The 17,337-nt window shown below is 51.0% G+C and overlaps 2 protein-coding genes across 2 annotated transcripts in view; both read left to right on the top strand.

The window, feature by feature from the left end:
• Positions 1 to 7,103, top strand: part of ATP1A4 (ATPase Na+/K+ transporting subunit alpha 4) — a 33,812-nt gene extending 26,709 nt beyond the window's left edge. Inside the window, exons 19-22 of the mRNA XM_040230126.1 lie at positions 3,336 to 3,466; positions 3,560 to 3,661; positions 6,239 to 6,330; positions 6,612 to 7,103. Coding sequence (XP_040086060.1) covers positions 3,336 to 3,466; positions 3,560 to 3,661; positions 6,239 to 6,330; positions 6,612 to 6,640 — 354 coding nt within the window. The 3' untranslated portion in view covers positions 6,641 to 7,103. The remainder of the gene's footprint in view (positions 1 to 3,335; positions 3,467 to 3,559; positions 3,662 to 6,238; positions 6,331 to 6,611) is intronic.
• Positions 7,104 to 10,158: 3,055 nt separating this feature from the next.
• Positions 10,159 to 17,337, top strand: part of CASQ1 (calsequestrin 1) — a 9,344-nt gene continuing 2,165 nt past the window's right edge. Inside the window, exons 1-9 of the mRNA XM_040230127.1 lie at positions 10,159 to 10,831; positions 13,161 to 13,245; positions 13,998 to 14,098; positions 14,307 to 14,418; positions 14,744 to 14,817; positions 15,179 to 15,309; positions 16,351 to 16,396; positions 16,759 to 16,813; positions 17,034 to 17,134. Coding sequence (XP_040086061.1) covers positions 10,553 to 10,831; positions 13,161 to 13,245; positions 13,998 to 14,098; positions 14,307 to 14,418; positions 14,744 to 14,817; positions 15,179 to 15,309; positions 16,351 to 16,396; positions 16,759 to 16,813; positions 17,034 to 17,134 — 984 coding nt within the window. The 5' untranslated portion in view covers positions 10,159 to 10,552. The remainder of the gene's footprint in view (positions 10,832 to 13,160; positions 13,246 to 13,997; positions 14,099 to 14,306; positions 14,419 to 14,743; positions 14,818 to 15,178; positions 15,310 to 16,350; positions 16,397 to 16,758; positions 16,814 to 17,033; positions 17,135 to 17,337) is intronic.

Raw genomic sequence — 17,337 nt, 5'->3', positions numbered from 1 at the left:
CTCTTCGTTTACAATGACTTCATTTCTGTTAATCACTACTGTCTGTTGCCTGTTCATATCTTCCTGGGTCTTTCTGGCTTCCTTGGACCTGGAAATCTTCTTTGTCAATCAACTTTTGGGAGGCTGATTTCCAGGTTCTAATCATCATTGCCCCAGAAATGAGTGCTGGATCCTCTTTCTCCTGTTATTCTCCTTTTCCATGGGAGTTCAAAGAATAGGATTTTAAATCTGAAAACTTATTTTCTTTGTATATGCTCTTCCTTGTCATTCTAAACTGTTTAAACTTAGAGGATGCCTCTCTGTATTAGTCATTCCAACCAACCAAGATAAATGAGGTCTAAACTGAAGCCCCCTATCCAAAAATATGTATTTAAGAATTTTAGTAAGTATGTATTTGTGAACACTTCCATCCCAATTTCTGAGACAGCGGGAGATGTGACACCAATTTTTGCTAGAATCATAGGACCAGAGACTTCACATACAGTCTGTGGAGGACAAGATGGCCTATTCTTCATCCTACAAATGAGGAATCTGAGTCTGGAAAGGTATAGTGACTTGCTCAAAGCCCCACAGTGAATCCCTACAAGAGGTGGACTAGAATTCTGGATTGATTCCTGCCCAGCGCTTTCCCATGTCACCATGATGCCTCCAAACCAAGCTAACTGCAGGGTTCTCAAAAGTACGTTAAAATCAAGAACACTGTTGGAATGCTGGCTCGCACACACAGTTCAGTTCAGTTCAGTCACTCAGTCATGTCCGACAATTTGTGACCCCATGGACTGCAGCACGCCAGGCCTCCCTGTCCATCACCAACTCCCGGAGTTACTCAAACTCATGTCCGTTGAGTTCGTGATGCCATCCAACCATGTCATCCTCCTTCGTCCCCTCCTCCTCCTGCCTTCAATCCTCCCCAGCACCAACGAGTCAGTTCTTCGCATCAGGTGGCCAAAGTATTGGAGTTTCAGCTTCAGCATCAGTCCTTCCAATGAATATTCAGGCCTGATTTCCTTAAGGATGGACTGGTTTGATCTCTTTGCAGTCCAAGGGACTCTCAAGAGTCTTCTCCAACAGATTTCCACTATCTGAGCCTCTCGAGGCTGACAGATGTCAATGTTCCCAGCTAGCAAGGTCCAAAGATGCCCAGAGTCCTCCCTGCTGTGGACCTTGTCAACATCTCCTTAATCCTCGGATCAAGCCCCTTGTTAGTTTTATACCTTGAAACCATCTCCCTGCTACCAAGATGAAGCTTGTCATACGTTTATTTACAATCAACTAATGATAATTAAAATTAATTTGAATTAACATCAAATTATGTCAGCAACATCTTAAGATATTGCAAAATGGATCGAGAACAACTGCTCTGCCAAACAAATGCCATAAAGGCAAGGTCTATGCTTCTTCCACTGCTGTAATCTTCAGATTATCAAGTATAGAGCTTCCTCCCTAGGAGGTACCCTACATACTGCTAATACCTCTGGCAGTAATTCAATTGGTCACCGTTCATTTAGCGAATATTTGTTGAGCATCTTCTATGCACTGGAGACTGTTTTGTCCCTGGGATATGGTAGTGAACAAAAATAGCCAAGAGACTGCTCTTGTGGAGGTTATATTCTAGTTAGGGGCACAGGGTGGGAAGGGAGAAAGATAATAGCCAAATAGATAACATACCGGGTTCATAGATTGTAAGCCCAAGAGGAGTCCAAAGAAGTGTTGGAATGGGGATACTAAAGTAGGTGAGATTGAAAGATGAAGATGGTGAACAGAGAGAAAAGAGGTGCTTGAGAGTGAAATCACAGAAAATATGTGGCTATTGAAAAAGACATCTGGAGTTTAATCACGGGAGCAAGCAATCAGGTAGGGAAGGGAGTATACCATTGGAGCAGAAGATGAAGACACTGTGAGACCATGGTATGGGAAGGATCATCAGCATGGATATTTAAATCTCCAAAGATGAGGACAGGCTCTGTTAAAATGACAGTGAGTCAGAAACTAAAATTTTCGTGATGATGGGAGTGGTGTGGTTTTGGTAGCTGGCTGCAGAGGGCTGGGGTGGCATGATCTGATGCACAGAAATGTGCTGACTGGTCTCATTCCAAGTTCAGTGCTTGGCTCATCAATTTCCAGCTTTTGTTTTCTATTGTTTTGGACTCTATGGTGGTGGTGATAGTTTAGTATCTAGGTCGAGTCCAACGTTTGCAACCCCGTGCACTATAGCCCTCTAGGTTCCTCGCTCCATGGGATTTCCAGGCAAGAATATTGGAGCAGGGTGCCATTTCCTTCTCCAGGGGATCTTCCCACCCAGGGGTCGACCCTGCATCTCTTGCCTTGTAGGCAGATTCTTTACCACTGAACCACCAAGGAAGCCCTTAGAGCTCTGTATTTCCCTCCAAGTACAACTCTGACCACATCCCATGAAGTTCTGTCCGTAGTATCTCTTTATTGTTCGGTCCTACACATTTTCCAATTTTTTATTCGAGCTACAAGTTATTTATAAACATGCTATTTTAAAAAAAGATTTTGTTTGATGTTGACCACTTTTTAAAGTCTTTATTGAGTTTGTTACAATATTGCTTCTCTTTTTTGTTTTGGTTTTCTTGGCCGTGAGGCACGTGGGATCTTAGCTCCCCAACCAGAGGTTGAACGCACACCCCCATGCATTGGAAGGTGAAGTCTTAACCAGTCAAAGAAGTCCCACAAACATGTTGTTTTTTTTTTTTCATGAGCTTTTTCTCCAGTCTAATTTAAATGCACCTCTCCTGTGCTTGCACAGCCCTCTGTGATGTCCCTCTTATAACCAGCCTACTGTGCTGACATCGCATATTTATCTTCCCCACTGGACTCTTAACTTCCTTCTGTGCAAAATGTGAATGAAAGAATGAGTGAGTGGAGTGAATGCCTCCCATCTGGGCCCACTCGTCGGGTGTCTCTTCCCCTCTGCATGCAAATTCCCTACAGTCCCATCTTCCTTACCTGTTTCCTCGGACCCTGCTTTCCTTTTGAGTCCACCTTCTTTTACACCACTCTTCTGATTAACTTAGTAAATATTTATGAGCCATTCTCCCTGCCACTCACTGAACAAAGCATGGGGAGGGAGGACCCAGATAAAAATGAAGAGGTGCTTGCCCTTGAGGGGCTCTCAATCAGATAAGGAAAACATAAACACAACACAAAGTGAAAAGTGCTATGACAGAGATATGTGAGAAGGGCTGTAGGAATCTAAAGAGGTCCCCTAATTCAGCCTTGGGCTGTGGGAAGGCAGGAGAAAGAAGCAGCCTCTGAGGCATAGCTGAATCCCTCCTAATGCTGATGGCTCCCCTCTGCCCATCCTTCCCCAGACCTATGAGCAGCGGAAGGTGCTGGAGTTCATGTGCCAAACGGCCTTCTTTGTCAGCATCGTGATTGTGCAGTGGGCTGACCTCCTCATCTGTAAGACCCGCCGCAACTCAATCTTCCAGCAGGGCATGAAGTGAGTGCCGCCCCCCAGCCCCAGCCCCACCCCAAACTGCACCCCCTACCTCTCCCTGGTCACCTCCCTCACCTCATAAACATCTCCTCTCAGAAACAAGATCCTCATATTTGGGATCCTGGAGGAGACAGTCCTGGCCGCTTTTCTGTGCTACACTCCAGGCATGGACGTGGCTCTGCGAATGTACCCACTCAAGTGAGTAAGGGGAGGAGGGCAAGGCAAGGCTTCTCTGGGCACAGGGGAAGCATATGGGAGGAAGTGCGGTTGAGTGGGAAGTCGAGTGGGGCAGGCAGCACTCAGTGATGCAGAGAGGACCGCCTGTGCTCCCAGAAACGCATCTTATTTGAGGAAGGATTAGGGATGAGTGATTGCACTCACCAGACATGCAAATTTAGTGGATTCATCAGTGCTTAACAGAGTGGTTTCTTTTCTATAATGCATGGTATAGCTGTCCTAGGCCACGTATTGCTCGGAACTGATGCAATCATAAAATAGTCTAATCTAGGCAAGGCTAATTTTGCTGCACTTCTGCAAATATGTTTTCATGTGTATGTATGTATGTGAGTGGGCACACTGAAATTCTTACTGTCTGGTACCTTGTTTGGTTCAAGTCCTATGTTTTCATTTTTTATATTAGTATATGCTTATGAAATTTTTTCATTTAACAGTTTTGTAGAGAAAGAACCAAAACTCCCATTTCACTCCCCCTTCCCCCAACTCTGAATTGGCAGCCTCTATTAATGATTTAGTGTGTATTCTCCCAATTGATTTTCTACGTGTTTATACATTTTGCTCACCTTATTGTCCCTTGCAGTGTTTTACACAATGTTTTGCATTGTGTAGCTGCTAAGTTAATGTTTACTAAGACACTGGCACTGCCCTTAGATGCTGATAATTCCAGGTTTGAATTTCAACTGTACTATATATTACCCTATGATTATGGACAAGTTGGTAACCTCTCTGAGCCTCAGCTTCACGGCAAAGTCTTGATAACAAACATCTGGCAGACTGTCTGAGAATTACATGTAGAGATGCATATAACACATGGAGCATGGCACTGGGGCCCTGGGGGGCACTTTGCTAATAGTAGCTCAGCTGATGTTGCTATTCATGTCAACATACAAATGCTAGTAAGTGTGGCTGGGCATTAAGCATGCTCCCAAACATGGTGTATAAACCTTGACCATTGAACTCATCACCTAACACTGTGATTACTTATTTTGTGGGTTTCTATCTTTCCTCCAATCACTTGAGCTTCTTGAGATCTAAGACCATGATGTCTTCAGTTTCATTTCCGCAGGACCTAGCACACAGAGTAGACATATGGTACCAGCTGTTGAATGGCTGCGTGACTGTATGTAGGTAACTGCTTCTATTGGTTGAAGGGCATGTGTGTGCACACACAGTGAACCATGGCCTAGGCCTGCTCCGTCCAACACGGTAGCCACCGTCCTTATGCAACTACTGAGCTCTTGAAACGTGGCTAGTGAGACTGAGAAATTGAATTTATAATTTTAGTTTACTGAAAGTTAAAAACTAAAGCACTGTCAAATATTTTTCTATTAAACACAACTTTATTGTTTTGGTTGGACTACATTTTCTACCAAACATTTAGTGTCTTACTTGAGACACACCGTCAATGTAAAATACTCACTGGATTTCAAGGACTGGAGATAAAAAAGGGAGGTAAAATAACTAATTAATTATGTTTATATTGATTATGTGTTGAAACAATAATCTTTTGGATATTTGGGGCTAAATAAAATATTAAAATAACTTTATTTTCATGTGGCTACTAGAAAATATAAATTTCACATGTGGCTTACAGTATATTTCTGTCAGACAGTGCTGGTCTAGGCCATCTCTCTATCACTCAAGGGACAAATGTGGTCCTGACCCTACCCCTCTCTGGAGTCAGCTCCTTGGTCTATGGAAGAGGTTCAGGAAGAAAAAGATTTCCCCATCCGTGCAATATGGAGGAGTATATATGTTCCCTGGCAAGATATCCCCCACATCTAGTCTCAGACAGACCATCCTGCTTGTGGGTGCAAGAGCTAGAGGACCTGGAAAGCAAAGGGGGGTCTCCCTCAGTGACTCCATGAAAACCAGTATATAATCTCCATGAATACGGAATATGCCTCTTGTATGGCATTTATCCCACTTTGTCCTCTTCGGCTTTTTAATGTTCCTGTCCTGGGCCCTCCACCCTCACTCTCCAGGCTCTGGCCGCCTCAAAAGGTAGGAATCAACTTTCCACAAAGTTACATGGCTCAAAATAGCCTGGAGTTAAAATTCCCCTCAGATCCTCCCCACCATTTTATACAAAACAAAGAACTCTCTCACCCGAAGGAAAAAATGGACATTAAGGTTGGTTACCCCAGCTCCCGGCCAGTCCAGCCTCTGGCCGATCTCCAGAATTCCTTGCCTCAGCCATTTAAGAGATAACTACTCCAAACAACCTTGGAGAAGAACAGGCCCCCTTAAGACAGCAGATTTCCACGTGTATGCCTATATATACTTACTCTTCTCTTGGGTTAGTGCAGCAGCTCACTAATCTGACTGCTGCCCCTTCTCTCCTCATTAAAGGTGATCTGTTCCTGTAAAGTGCCGGTCTCATTCTTCTTCCGAACCTCCGAACCTCGCCTTCTCTAACTCCCTTACCCACGCCCCCCACAATAAACAAAACACTCGATTCCCAGCCACGCTCTCTGTGCCTGCCTTTCTCAGGCGCCTCTCTCTCCTCCTCTGCTGACCAGCTTGTGTTCTCTTCAGGACAACCTGGTGGCTCTGTGCCACCCCCTACAGCCTCCTCATCTTTGTGTATGATGAAATAAGAAGACTCATCATTCGCCGTCGTCCCGGTGGTGAGACTCCCCCACACCTTGGCCTGGGAGGTCACTAGGCTCCTGACTGGCTGTCCCACTGCAGGGGGTTCCTGCAGCCCCATGGCCCCTCTCCCCAGGTCACTGTCTGGCCTGTGCAGTGTCTGGACCCTGCCCTCTAGTCCTTGACCGCACCACGCTGCGCCTTCCAATCCTTGGAGCCCTGCCTTCCCCGCTCAGGCCTCCCATCCTGTCCTGGCTCATCTTTGTTTTTCTCCCCTCGATGCCTTCCCCGGTTCACTCTGGTCTCTTCTCTTCCACAGGCTGGGTGGAGAAGGAGACCTACTACTAACCCCAAAAGAGGAGGAGCTCACACGACATCGGGGTGTTCTGGGGGCCAGGTGGGGGAGGTTTAGAGGCAATGAGCTTGGGAAAACATCTGAGAGAGCGTATTAGCTGGGGCAGAGAGATGCCGAGAGGAAGAACCTTGGATAAGAGAGACAGGCGATCCTAGGGCTGGGTTGATGGCACCATGGGTAGGAGATGAGGTGGGGGTGAGGGGAAGCCCAGCCTGTGTCTTCCTGGAGCCCAGCGAGGGGCTCAGTAACCAGTCAAGAGAGTAAACATTTCCACCAGCCCTCAGCTCCTGGATGTGTTGCATCTGGTTTTCGGAGATGTTCTCTCCCTAGATCTTCACTCATGGTAGCCGGGCAGGGGCAGTCTTTCAGGGGCCCGGCTGGGAAGGGATCAGAATCAAGCATCCTTGCCCGCTGAGGGTATCCCCTCAAAGTTACTCTCCAACTCAACGGATAGCAAGGACAGGACAAGTCAAGCTGGGATCAGAGAAATGGAGGGGATGAGAGAGGAGCGGGAAGCCACACCTTATAGCGGGGTCACAGCGCCCACTCAGGTCCTCAGATAACGTACAGACTCGTAGAATCTTCATGCTAGAAGACACCTCATTTCATCATGAAGGACAGGAGGTCCAGAGAGGTTAAAAGATTTGGAAGGGGCCGCGTGGTGCGAGGTGACTGTGGAGGCTACCACCCACCTCCAAGGATGATCTGGTGTCCCTGCCCTCAGCCCTAGGCATCAGGGCATCTCGACCCCACCCCATCCCTTGGCCATTTTCCCTGGCGCAGCCTTGCAGCAGAGACTGAAACGATGCTGTCTGGATGCCTGTAGCCTTTGCTTCAGGCATAGCACCCGACCTTCATGCTCCAGCTCAACACAGGTGATGGCCGCTCCCCAAAGCTTGGCCTCTGAGCCTGAGCCTGGCACTTGCTGCATCTCAGGTCACTGTGGAGTCCCCAGGAGCTTTCTCTCCTGCCCACCCTCGGCGGCAGCTCTTCCTTCCTCTTCACCCACTCGCTGGCTTTTGCTTTGTGAGCTGGTCTACTCTGCCCTGTGGTTCAGTTCACTCTCAGGCTTTTTTTAGAGGAGGGAGTTGGCTATGCCAAAAAGCAGACAGAGAGAGAAATGCTGAGAAAAGCTGGGGGAAATCGTAGACTGTCACCAAAAACAAAGCACATGTGTTAAGTGACTGCACATTATGTCTGGCAGTGGACAAAGGCCTTAGTCACATCATCCATTAATCCGTACAACAAACACATTCTTACCACCCGACCCGGTTTTGTAGATGATTCTGATTCCAGAACTTGTGCCCTTAACCACTTTTCAGGCTAGTCTTACAATGAAGGCTGGGCCAAAAATCTACAAATGCCTAATGAAAAAGGAGTCTGGCGGATGAGGCTGTGGGCTAGCAAAGAGAAGGCCCGTCTGTAAGGGACACCAGCCACTTTCCCCCTACACCGGGCACACCCTCCTCGGAGGTCTCTCTCCCACCTGCTCCCCTCCTCCTCCAACACAAGGTCTCCTGGGGACAGGGCTATATCAGTCTGGGGTCCTTCCCCGCTGCTGACAGGGCTGAACCAGACCCTGGGAGACAGAGGGGCCAGGTTGTGTGTGTGTGTGTGTGAGGTAGGGAGAGGGGAGTGTGAAACCAGCTCCTCAGGTTTCAGTAGCAGGAGCTTTGGGTGTCTGGTGGGTTAAAAATACAGAGGCCCCAACTTAGGGTCATTTGATACCAGTGGCTGAGCCTGAAGGCCGGGGCCTAGAGGGAAAGGACCGAGTAGAAAGTAGAGAGGAAAGCATCAGAAAGGAGGACAGGGAGGAGAGGAGGGCTGCAGCTGCTGGAAAGGCTCCGGGTGTCTCTGCAGAGCCAGGGGCGAGGAGAGGGAGCAGGACAGGATGAAGCAGCCTGGTACCTACAGGAGAGGAGGGGAGAATGGAGCAGGCCTGGGCCTTCATCCCATCTCACACCCAGGGGTATGACAGGTCAGATTCAGGAGGAACTGAGTCTAATGTCGCAGTGTCTCTGTCTCAATGTCCCCCCCCCCCCCACCCCCCGAGTGCGCACAGCAGGAGGATTTGGGGCTGGACATCATCTGGTCGTGGACTTCTGGGTGGGTCTGCCCTTCTCTCCCGTAGTCTTTGCGCTGTGGTATAGCGCGTTGTTTGGCCTCCCTGACTCCAGGAGATGGGTTCTGGGGTCTCTCCAGCTCCAACATGCCCTGCTTAGCTACATCTGGCCTCTCCTGCTCCAGCGACAGCTGCCTCTCTTGGATGCACTCCTGCCACATTCCTGAGATATTTTCCTGGCCTTCCTTGCTTAGCTGTGTAAGGTCTGCCCCATGGGAGAGGGGAAAAATTCCTCCTCTAACATAATTTCATGGTGCAAAACACATGCTTGCCCCTTCACCATCAGAGATACCTCCGGGCAGGAATGGGGCTTCTGACTTCGATCTGGCTAGCCTCTCTCTGGCCTCTCTTGTGCCTCAGCTTACCTGTGCATGAGCCCTGGGTGGTGGTGTGGCCATGAAAAGGGTCCCTCCTTCAAGGTACCCAGAGTTGAACTCATCCACTCTGCCCTCACCCCCACGCTGGGATGCAGGAAGCAAGAAGCCCACCCTCCCAGCTCCGCTTTGACGCTTAGTGCACAGGATTAATCAACATCCTTGGTTCAGGGCCCCACCTCCTCACGTTTCCCCAGTGTTAATTTTTTCCCCTTATTCTTTATACCTGGTTCTTTTTGTCTTGTCAAAGATGTAGGAATGAGTCGCAACTTGCTTTCCTTGGAATCATTCATCCTGGAGAAGCCTCCTTTCCACTGTGCCCTAGAAAACTAGTCCCATAGGATCAGAGTAGAGAGTACCAGCAGGAGGCCGCAGCTGAATGACTCTTTCCTTCTCATCTCCGGGCTGTGGGCAGAGAAGCCCCAGATCTGCATCTCCCAGGGTGGCTGTGGGCCAGCACTTCACGCCCCACGCCCCGTCCTTCCCCTGCATTCTCCAGTTAGGAGTGTTGAGTGAAGCAAAGGAAACTGGCTGGAGCTGAGCCAGGGCGCCGGTCCTGGACGTGGCTCCATCTTTTATTTGGGGAATGATCTCATCCTTGGTCTTGGTTCTTTAAAGGGAAGTGCAAGGGGTCTCTTTCCTGCAGCCTGGATTGCATTTGTACTCCCCGCCTTCCTCCACAGGATCAAACAAACAGACCTGACCCAGAGGAGAGCCCCAGGTTTTAGGACTTAGAGGCAATACTGTACCTGTCCCTCCTTTACGAATGTATCACCAGTCCAACCTCTGACCCGGAATACAGCCCAGTTTCCCTCTCTCTGAGTACCCTTGCCCTCCCTCAACTCTCCCTAATTACCCCCAAGCCTTCCCTCCCCCAGCCCCAGCTTCATTTACCTCCGACTCATCTCATCTTATTTTTAGCTCCAGCTTTTTCCTTTCTTAATATGGTGATGAGCTCTTAGGCCAGTGTGGGGACAGGGGCTGAGGAGCCCTGGACATTGGGTGCGGGGGAGGGGAAGGAGGCTCTGGGAGCCTGGGTGAGAGGTGGTGGAGGTAGGAGGATCCCGGCCCTTGTGGAGCCGCCCTGGCCTCAGAAGGTTATCCGTCTCCCCTGCCAATCCTGGAGACATATTTAGACAGGACCAGGTGGGGGCCGAGGGGTGCCAACCTCGGGGGCAGCTCCGGTTCCCTCCCCGCCCCCTGCTCCTATTCCTCCTCTGACCCTTTTTCTCTTGGCTCTGTCGGCAGTTTCTCCAGGGCCGGCAGGGTCCTCTGTCCACTGCTCTGGGCCATTCCCCACCCCACCCCCACTGTGAGCCCCCAACTCAGGATTTGGGACCCAGGGGCCCCTCCCTACCCCAGCTGACCTCTTCTAGACGAGACGCACCGACCCAGACCCCACTACCTCCATGAGCGCTGCAGACAGGATGGGGGCCAGAGCTATGCCCGGCCTGCGGCTGGCACTGTTGTTCCTGCTGGTGCTGGGGACACCCAAGTCAGGGGTGCAGGGGGAGGAAGGGCTCGACTTCCCTGAGTATGATGGCGTGGACCGTGTGGTCAATGTCAACGCAAAGAACTACAAGAATGTGTTCAAGAAGTACGAGGTGCTGGCGCTGCTCTACCACGAACCCCCCGAGGACGACAAGGCCTCACAAAGGCAGTTTGAGATGGAGGAGCTGATCCTGGAGGTGAGTGATGGGGTCTGCAGGCTGGCAGAGCAGGCTCAGCCCCTCTCTGCACCCCTCTCTCTTACAACGCCACATGGATCTTTGAGGGTGGGGTTGGGGGGAAAGGCAGTGCAGCAGGATCCTGCTTCCACTAACAGGACACAAGTGGCATATGACCTTGGCCAAAAGAGAGAGAGATTCAGGAACCCCAAAGTACCCCCGTAGCCAGGCAATGGTAGCAAAGAGGGGAGCTGCAGGGAGAATCTCTCCTCCATGCTAGAGGAGGCTGGAAGTACTAGGTTTGGCTAGGACTGGGGTGACCTTGGGGGAACCCCAAAGGGGATGCAAAAAAGGAAAAGAGACTTTCTTCATGGGAAGGAGAGGAATTGCAGTGCACCCCCAAGTCTACTGCTTAGCCAGAACGTGCCCGTTCTCTATACACCTTAGGGGCTGCACTCCAAAGAGTTCCAAACGGTATAAATATAAATGTCATTGACATTTTATTTGCATGTCGTTGTTTAGTCGCTAAGTTGTGTCTGACTCTTTTGTGACCTCATGGACTGTAGCCCAGCAGCCTCCTCTGTCCATGGGCTTTCCCAGGCAAGATGCTGGAGTAGGTTGTCATTTCCTTCTCCAGAGGACCTTCCCGACCCAGGGATGGAACCTACATCTCCTGCTTGGCAGGCAGATTCTTTACCACTGAGCCATCTGGGAAGGCTGCATGTCAGTGATTTCATAGCTAAAGGTGTAATGGAGCCCACCATGCCTCCCACTGGCCTCTCAGGCCCCTCCCCTCCCCCATCCCATCTGCCCCTACTGGATCAAGCTGGGCACGGGGACTGGAAAATTTTTGTGTTTGGAGGCGGCTTCACCAGGCCTTCCCCAAATTGTCTTTGTGGGAAGACTCTCCTCACCCGCTAGCTGACCTCAGGCATAAAGGAGAGAGGGCCTATTGTTACAAGAAAAAAGCCCGTGTTTATAAATGATTGGAGACTTGGTCACACAGCCCTCCTGGAGCCGGAATGTGTTGGAGTCTCCTTGTCCAAGCTGCTGCAGCCCCTCCTCTAGCTTAACAGCACAGAGGCCCCAGCTTGCCCAGAGCTTGGAGTATTTCAGGGCAAGACACCAGGATTGCAGGCTCTCATTTCTGTGTGCCCCTGCCACATGCTGGAACCTGCCATCTGATTAATGAGCTGAGTATTTTTATCCTGAGTGCTCAGCATCCCTGGCCATCCACCTGCCAACCGTCTCCCTGCCCTGTCCTCCTGAGAATCTGAGCACAGACTCAGGCACTCAGATGGGTAAAGGTGGGGGGTAAAGCGGCAAACTGTGCCTGATGCAGAGTGCATCAGGGTAGAGAGCCTGGCGGGAGGGGGTGGGGTGGGCGGGGCCAGGGCCAGAGGCCTAGGGCTGACACTCCATAGCCTAAGGACAGGCTGAAATAGTCGGTGAAAAGCAAAGTCCCACTCCATTGAGGAAAGCCGGGCCTACTTCACCTCTAGTCTCTCTGTCGGTCTGTTTGCCTCTGAGGGTAACCAGCGTTTGGCCCAGTGACCTCTGCTCTCAGCTCTCCATCTCTCCCCGCTCCTCAGCAACATGAACAGACTCCATCACTACCTTCTTTCTCTCCAAAATTCTCCCCATTGGGAGTTGCTCAGAAGAATCCAAGGGACGCAGAACATCACCCCCACACTGAGTATGGCCTTTGTATGGAGGACAGGGCTCAGCTCTGAAGGAGGGAAGGGCCTCAGGCATTCTGAAGATCCCTCAGCATCCCTAAGGAACCCATAAGCACATGAACAGTGCCTTCAAGTTCAACATAAGCACACTGTAAACGAGCAATGGGCTTCCCAGGCAACTCAACGGTAAAGAATCCACCTGCCAATTAACCTCCAATTAAAATAAATAAATTTATATTAAAAAAAACAATAAAAATGAAAAAAATAAAAAGAATCCACCTGCCAAGCAGCAGATGCAGATTTGATCCCTGGGTGGGGAAGATCCTCTGGAGAAAGAAATGGCAACCCACTCCAGTATTCTTGCCTGGGAAATCCCATGGACAGAGGAGCCTGGCGGGCCACAGTCCATGGGGTCCTAGAGTCAGACATGACTTAGCGCCTAAACAGCAATAAATGAGCAATAAATGTTCAAGGATTAAATTTGAGCCAAGGACCAAAAAAAAAATTGGGGGGGGCGGGTAGAAGGGAAAGTAGAGATATCCTGGATCCTGGAACAGCATCAAGGTCTCATAGTCCCAGAATCCCAAAAGACCCAACTCAAAAGAATGAGATGGGAACTAGTAGTTATTAAGACTTTCAGGGGCTGATTTTAACCCTAACTCTCCCTTCAGTTAGCAGCCCAAGTGCTAGAAGACAAGGGTGTTGGCTTCGGGATGGTGGACTCTGAGAAGGACGCGGCTGTAGCCAAGAAGTTAGGTAAGGGTAAGAGCAGGAAGCGGAAGGTGGCAAGTGAGGAAAGGCTGAAATTTGCAGGGGTATGGCTGGGGGTTCCAGGCTCTCCGTTATTCCTTACAGAGAACCATGCTCAAATCTCAGAGAGAAGTGGAGCTGGCCTTCTTTGTACATACCTAAAAAACAGGGTTAGGTGCTGGAGGAAAGGGGGAATCAGGGAACACAAGTGTGGCTGGAGAGGCCTCCCGCAAGCTCCGCTTCCAACCCCTCCCCCACCCGCAGAGCTGCGGGCCGGATGTTACAGCACCAGCCGCCAGGGGGCAGCACAGGCTGGAGACGGGAGTCCGGATGTGGATGGGGGAGGGGTGGTCAGTAATGAAGTCATCCGGGCAGTAATAGCAGAAGGTTAAAGGGCCTGGGCTGGGAATTAGTAACCAGAGTTCTCAGAGGCGGTAAAAGGAATATTTGTCCTTGGTTATGGCAGATAGAGAAAGGGAGACATCTTGCTAGAGTCTGTATCTCCCTTTGGCCTCCCCCGCCTCTGATCTCTTTCTCTCTGGAGAGCCCATGGGGCCAGACTAGCCACCTAGGCTAAATCCAGGGGGTTGGGCCTCAGGGATATAGGGGCTAAGAGGCAGTGGAGGTGAGCAGGGCTGGGGGCAGGGGAGGTGACGGACGGGAGAGAGGGTCCAGTGGGATTATGGAATGGGCTGTGGCCCTGGATTTGGATCTGTGGGAAGGCTGGAATCACAGCCCACCTTTGGCTCCCTCCCTAGGACTGACTGAAGAAGACAGCGTTTATGTTTTCAAGGGGGATGAAGTCATTGAGTACGATGGCGAGTTTTCTGCTGACACCCTGGTGGAGTTTCTGCTTGATGTGAGGACCCCTTGGACCTAATGGCCTTGCTTAAAGACCTCATGCCCGTTGGACCAACTCCAGCCTCACACACAAACACACACACACAAAGGCAACAGAGAGCCCTTCCTCCCCAACAGAGAGCCCCTTTCTCCCTGATCCCTCTCCCTGTCTCTGCCACTGAGTTCAGAGACTTACTCTCATTCATTCAATGTCCTTGCTCTTCCAGGTCCTAGAGGACCCTGTGGAATTGATTGAGGGTGAACGAGAGCTGCAGGCCTTTGAGAATATTGAAGATGATAACAAACTCATTGGCTACTTCAAGAACAAAGACTCAGAGCGTGGGTAACCACCCACAGACTCCACTGTCCGCCCCCCCCCCCTTCACCTGCCCTCCTCCTTCTCCACTGGCTCAGACCCCTGCCCCCTCACGCCTCTTGCCAGGGTGGGTCCAGCGGCTGCTCTGATCCCCCTGCGCTCTGCAAGTCTCCCAGACAGGCACCAAGGCATTTCCCTTCCCTGTCCCCTCACCGCTGTATCTACTAGAGGGCGTGGGTCTCAGAATGAACCCATTTGCCAAAGAACTGGGGAGACAGAGCGGAGGCGGAGGTGGTTCCCTGGCAGACCCTGGTTACCCCAGAGACTGACTCTGCATTCCCTCCTCAGATTATAAAGCCTACGAGGACGCCGCGGAGGAGTTCCACCCCTACATCCCCTTCTTCGCCACCTTCGACAGCAAGGTTCTCCTCCCTGCAGCGCCCTGAGTCTCCCTCACTCCTGTCAGCTGCCCTCCAGAGCCCCCTCCCAGAATCGATGGGGGCACCTCCTCCCTCCTTACACACCAGTATCCCCCACCCCACCCCACCCCGGCTTCCCCCACTCCACAGATTTCAGAGGCTCTAACCCAGCCCTCAGGCTCAGCCGAAGCCCAGACAAGTTAAGACAGCTGTCCAGTCACAATGGCAGTGACAAGGGCCCAGGGTGTCTGACTCCCCGTTTGATACCGGCTCCCCCGCCTGCCCCCGTAACACTCTCCACTAATACTGCTTCTCCCCTAACCGCGTGTCCCCTGCTCCAATCCCCCATTCCCTTCCCCAAAAGGTGGCAAAGAAGCTGACCTTAAAGCTGAATGAAATTGATTTCTACGAGGCCTTCATGGAGGAGCCTGTGACCATCCCAGACAAGCCCAACAGCGAAGAGGAGATCGTCAACTTCGTGGAGGCACACAAAAGGTGGGCATGGGGGCAAGCCCCTGAGCAGGGTTGGCTCCTCCTCAGGAGCACGTCTGTGAGATGGGCTGGGGGAAAGGCAGCTGACCAGGAGCCTGGTCTCCCCTGGAGACGAATACATCTCTGGGGACCAGTGCTCCCTGGCGCACTGATGGTTTTGCACCTAGCCAGAGCCTTACACACAGAAGGTGCCCCATAAACCTGTACAGTTCACTGTGATGTGGCCTGAGACCAGCGTTGAGTGCCTGTGATCTGCTGGGAACACTGAAGTGCTCTCTTTCTTATTCTATTTAATCCTTTAACAACCCCAGTTAAAGAGAGTCCACAAGGAGTGTCAGAACAGGGATCCTAAGCCAGGTCTGACACATTGCCTACACCAGTGGTTCTCAACAGGGCTGGATGGAGTGGTGACGTAGGGGGACGATTCCGTCCTCCAGGGGATATTTGGCAATGTCTACAGACACTTTCAGTTGGAGAGAGTGCTACTGGTGTTTAGTGGGTGGAGACCAGGGATGCTGCTTAATATCCCGCAGTGCACAGGACAGCCCTCCCACAACAAAGAATTATCTGGCCCCAAATGTCAAATGCTGAGGCTGAGAAACCCTGCCCTACACTCACACATAACTCTCTTCCTTCACAGTACTCCACAGCTGGGAACACCCATTCATCACTGTGAACACTACTTGCTCTCACTCTCCCCGACCAAAGTACGGTTTTCTCCCTCAGGGCAGGAGTATGTTGGCCTCGTTGGATTCTGTCTGCACAGCACCTAGCACAGCTTTAGAACATCTCCAGCACTCAATTTGTGAATGAATGAATGAGCATCCAGATGTCCAGTTCTTTCTCCCAAAAGTCTCTTTTCCAGTCCCCTTGCCCACCCTCTGCTCTCCCACCTGCTTTAACCATGCAATGATCTGGGCCTGGTGCCCAGAGCTTAGTCTTTTCCAGATGGCTTGGTTCTGTGGCAGCCTCTGCTCACAGGGATCCGGTGGAGCCAAGGGTGTCCTTCTCGCCCGCTGAGTAGTGCCCTTCTCTCTCTTTTAGATCAACCCTGAGGAAGCTGAAGCCTGAGAGTATGTATGAGACTTGGGTGAGTGCCCTTGGATGGGGCCAGGCCCTGGGCGAGCATGGGAAAATTCGAGTCCTGGGAACTAGTCCTGCTGCTCCTCATGTCTTGCTTGTAGGAAAGACAGTGCACCAGCCAAGGTTGAGGGTTTTTGTTCTGAAGAACGTGTCAGGAGCTGGGGGACACACATAACTTGATGACGATGCCAGAGGAGGAGCCCTAAGCTTTGGGGCTGAAGGGTTTGCTCAAGGAGTGTGGGTGACAGGAACATTCCTGCTTCAGAAGCTAGACTGCCACAAGACTCAGGTCCAAGATCTAGGGTCTGTTCTGGGCTCGCTAACTTCAGGGAGTATAGCTAAGGTCTTCCTCCCCACACCCCTCAACAGGAGGACGATCTGGATGGAATCCATATTGTGGCCTTTGCAGAGGAAGCTGATCCTGGTGAGGAAGGAATACTGGGTTGGATTTGGGAGGCAGGGGCACTGGTGAGAGGGGGAGATGGGGTATTAATTAGAGCGTAGGCTTTTAGCATGCAAGATGTGTTTTCTCAGAGCACAGTTTACAAGCTAGACATGTGGAGCTATGGGAGGCGGGAACAGAGAGCTGGACTCCAGTTCCCTCTGTGCCCCGTCACACCCTTATAACCTGTGTTCCCTCCAAGATGGCTATGAGTTCTTAGAGATACTCAAGGCCGTGGCCCAAGATAACACGGACAATCCTGATCTGAGCATCGTCTGGATCGACCCTGATGACTTCCCCCTGGTAAGAAACGTCACTGGGCATTGCTGTCCTCGGCAGGGCCTTAGCCTGGGGCATGTCCTGAGGGGGTCTGTTTCAGAGTTCCTGTTCCCATCTCCCAGTGGAGGACCCTACTGCATGCTCAGGGGCACTAAGGGCATCCTCAGAAAGAGGACACAGGGTGGGACGTGTGGAACAACAGGATTCCCAGAGCAGAGGCTGAGCAG

This window comes from Oryx dammah, unplaced genomic scaffold (assembly GCF_014754425.2).
Source record: "Oryx dammah isolate SB20612 unplaced genomic scaffold, SCBI_Odam_1.1 HiC_scaffold_28, whole genome shotgun sequence".
Lineage (NCBI taxonomy): Eukaryota > Metazoa > Chordata > Mammalia > Artiodactyla > Bovidae > Oryx > Oryx dammah.
The sequence above is the reverse complement of the archived record's forward strand: the minus strand, read 5'-3'. Positions and strand labels throughout refer to the sequence as shown.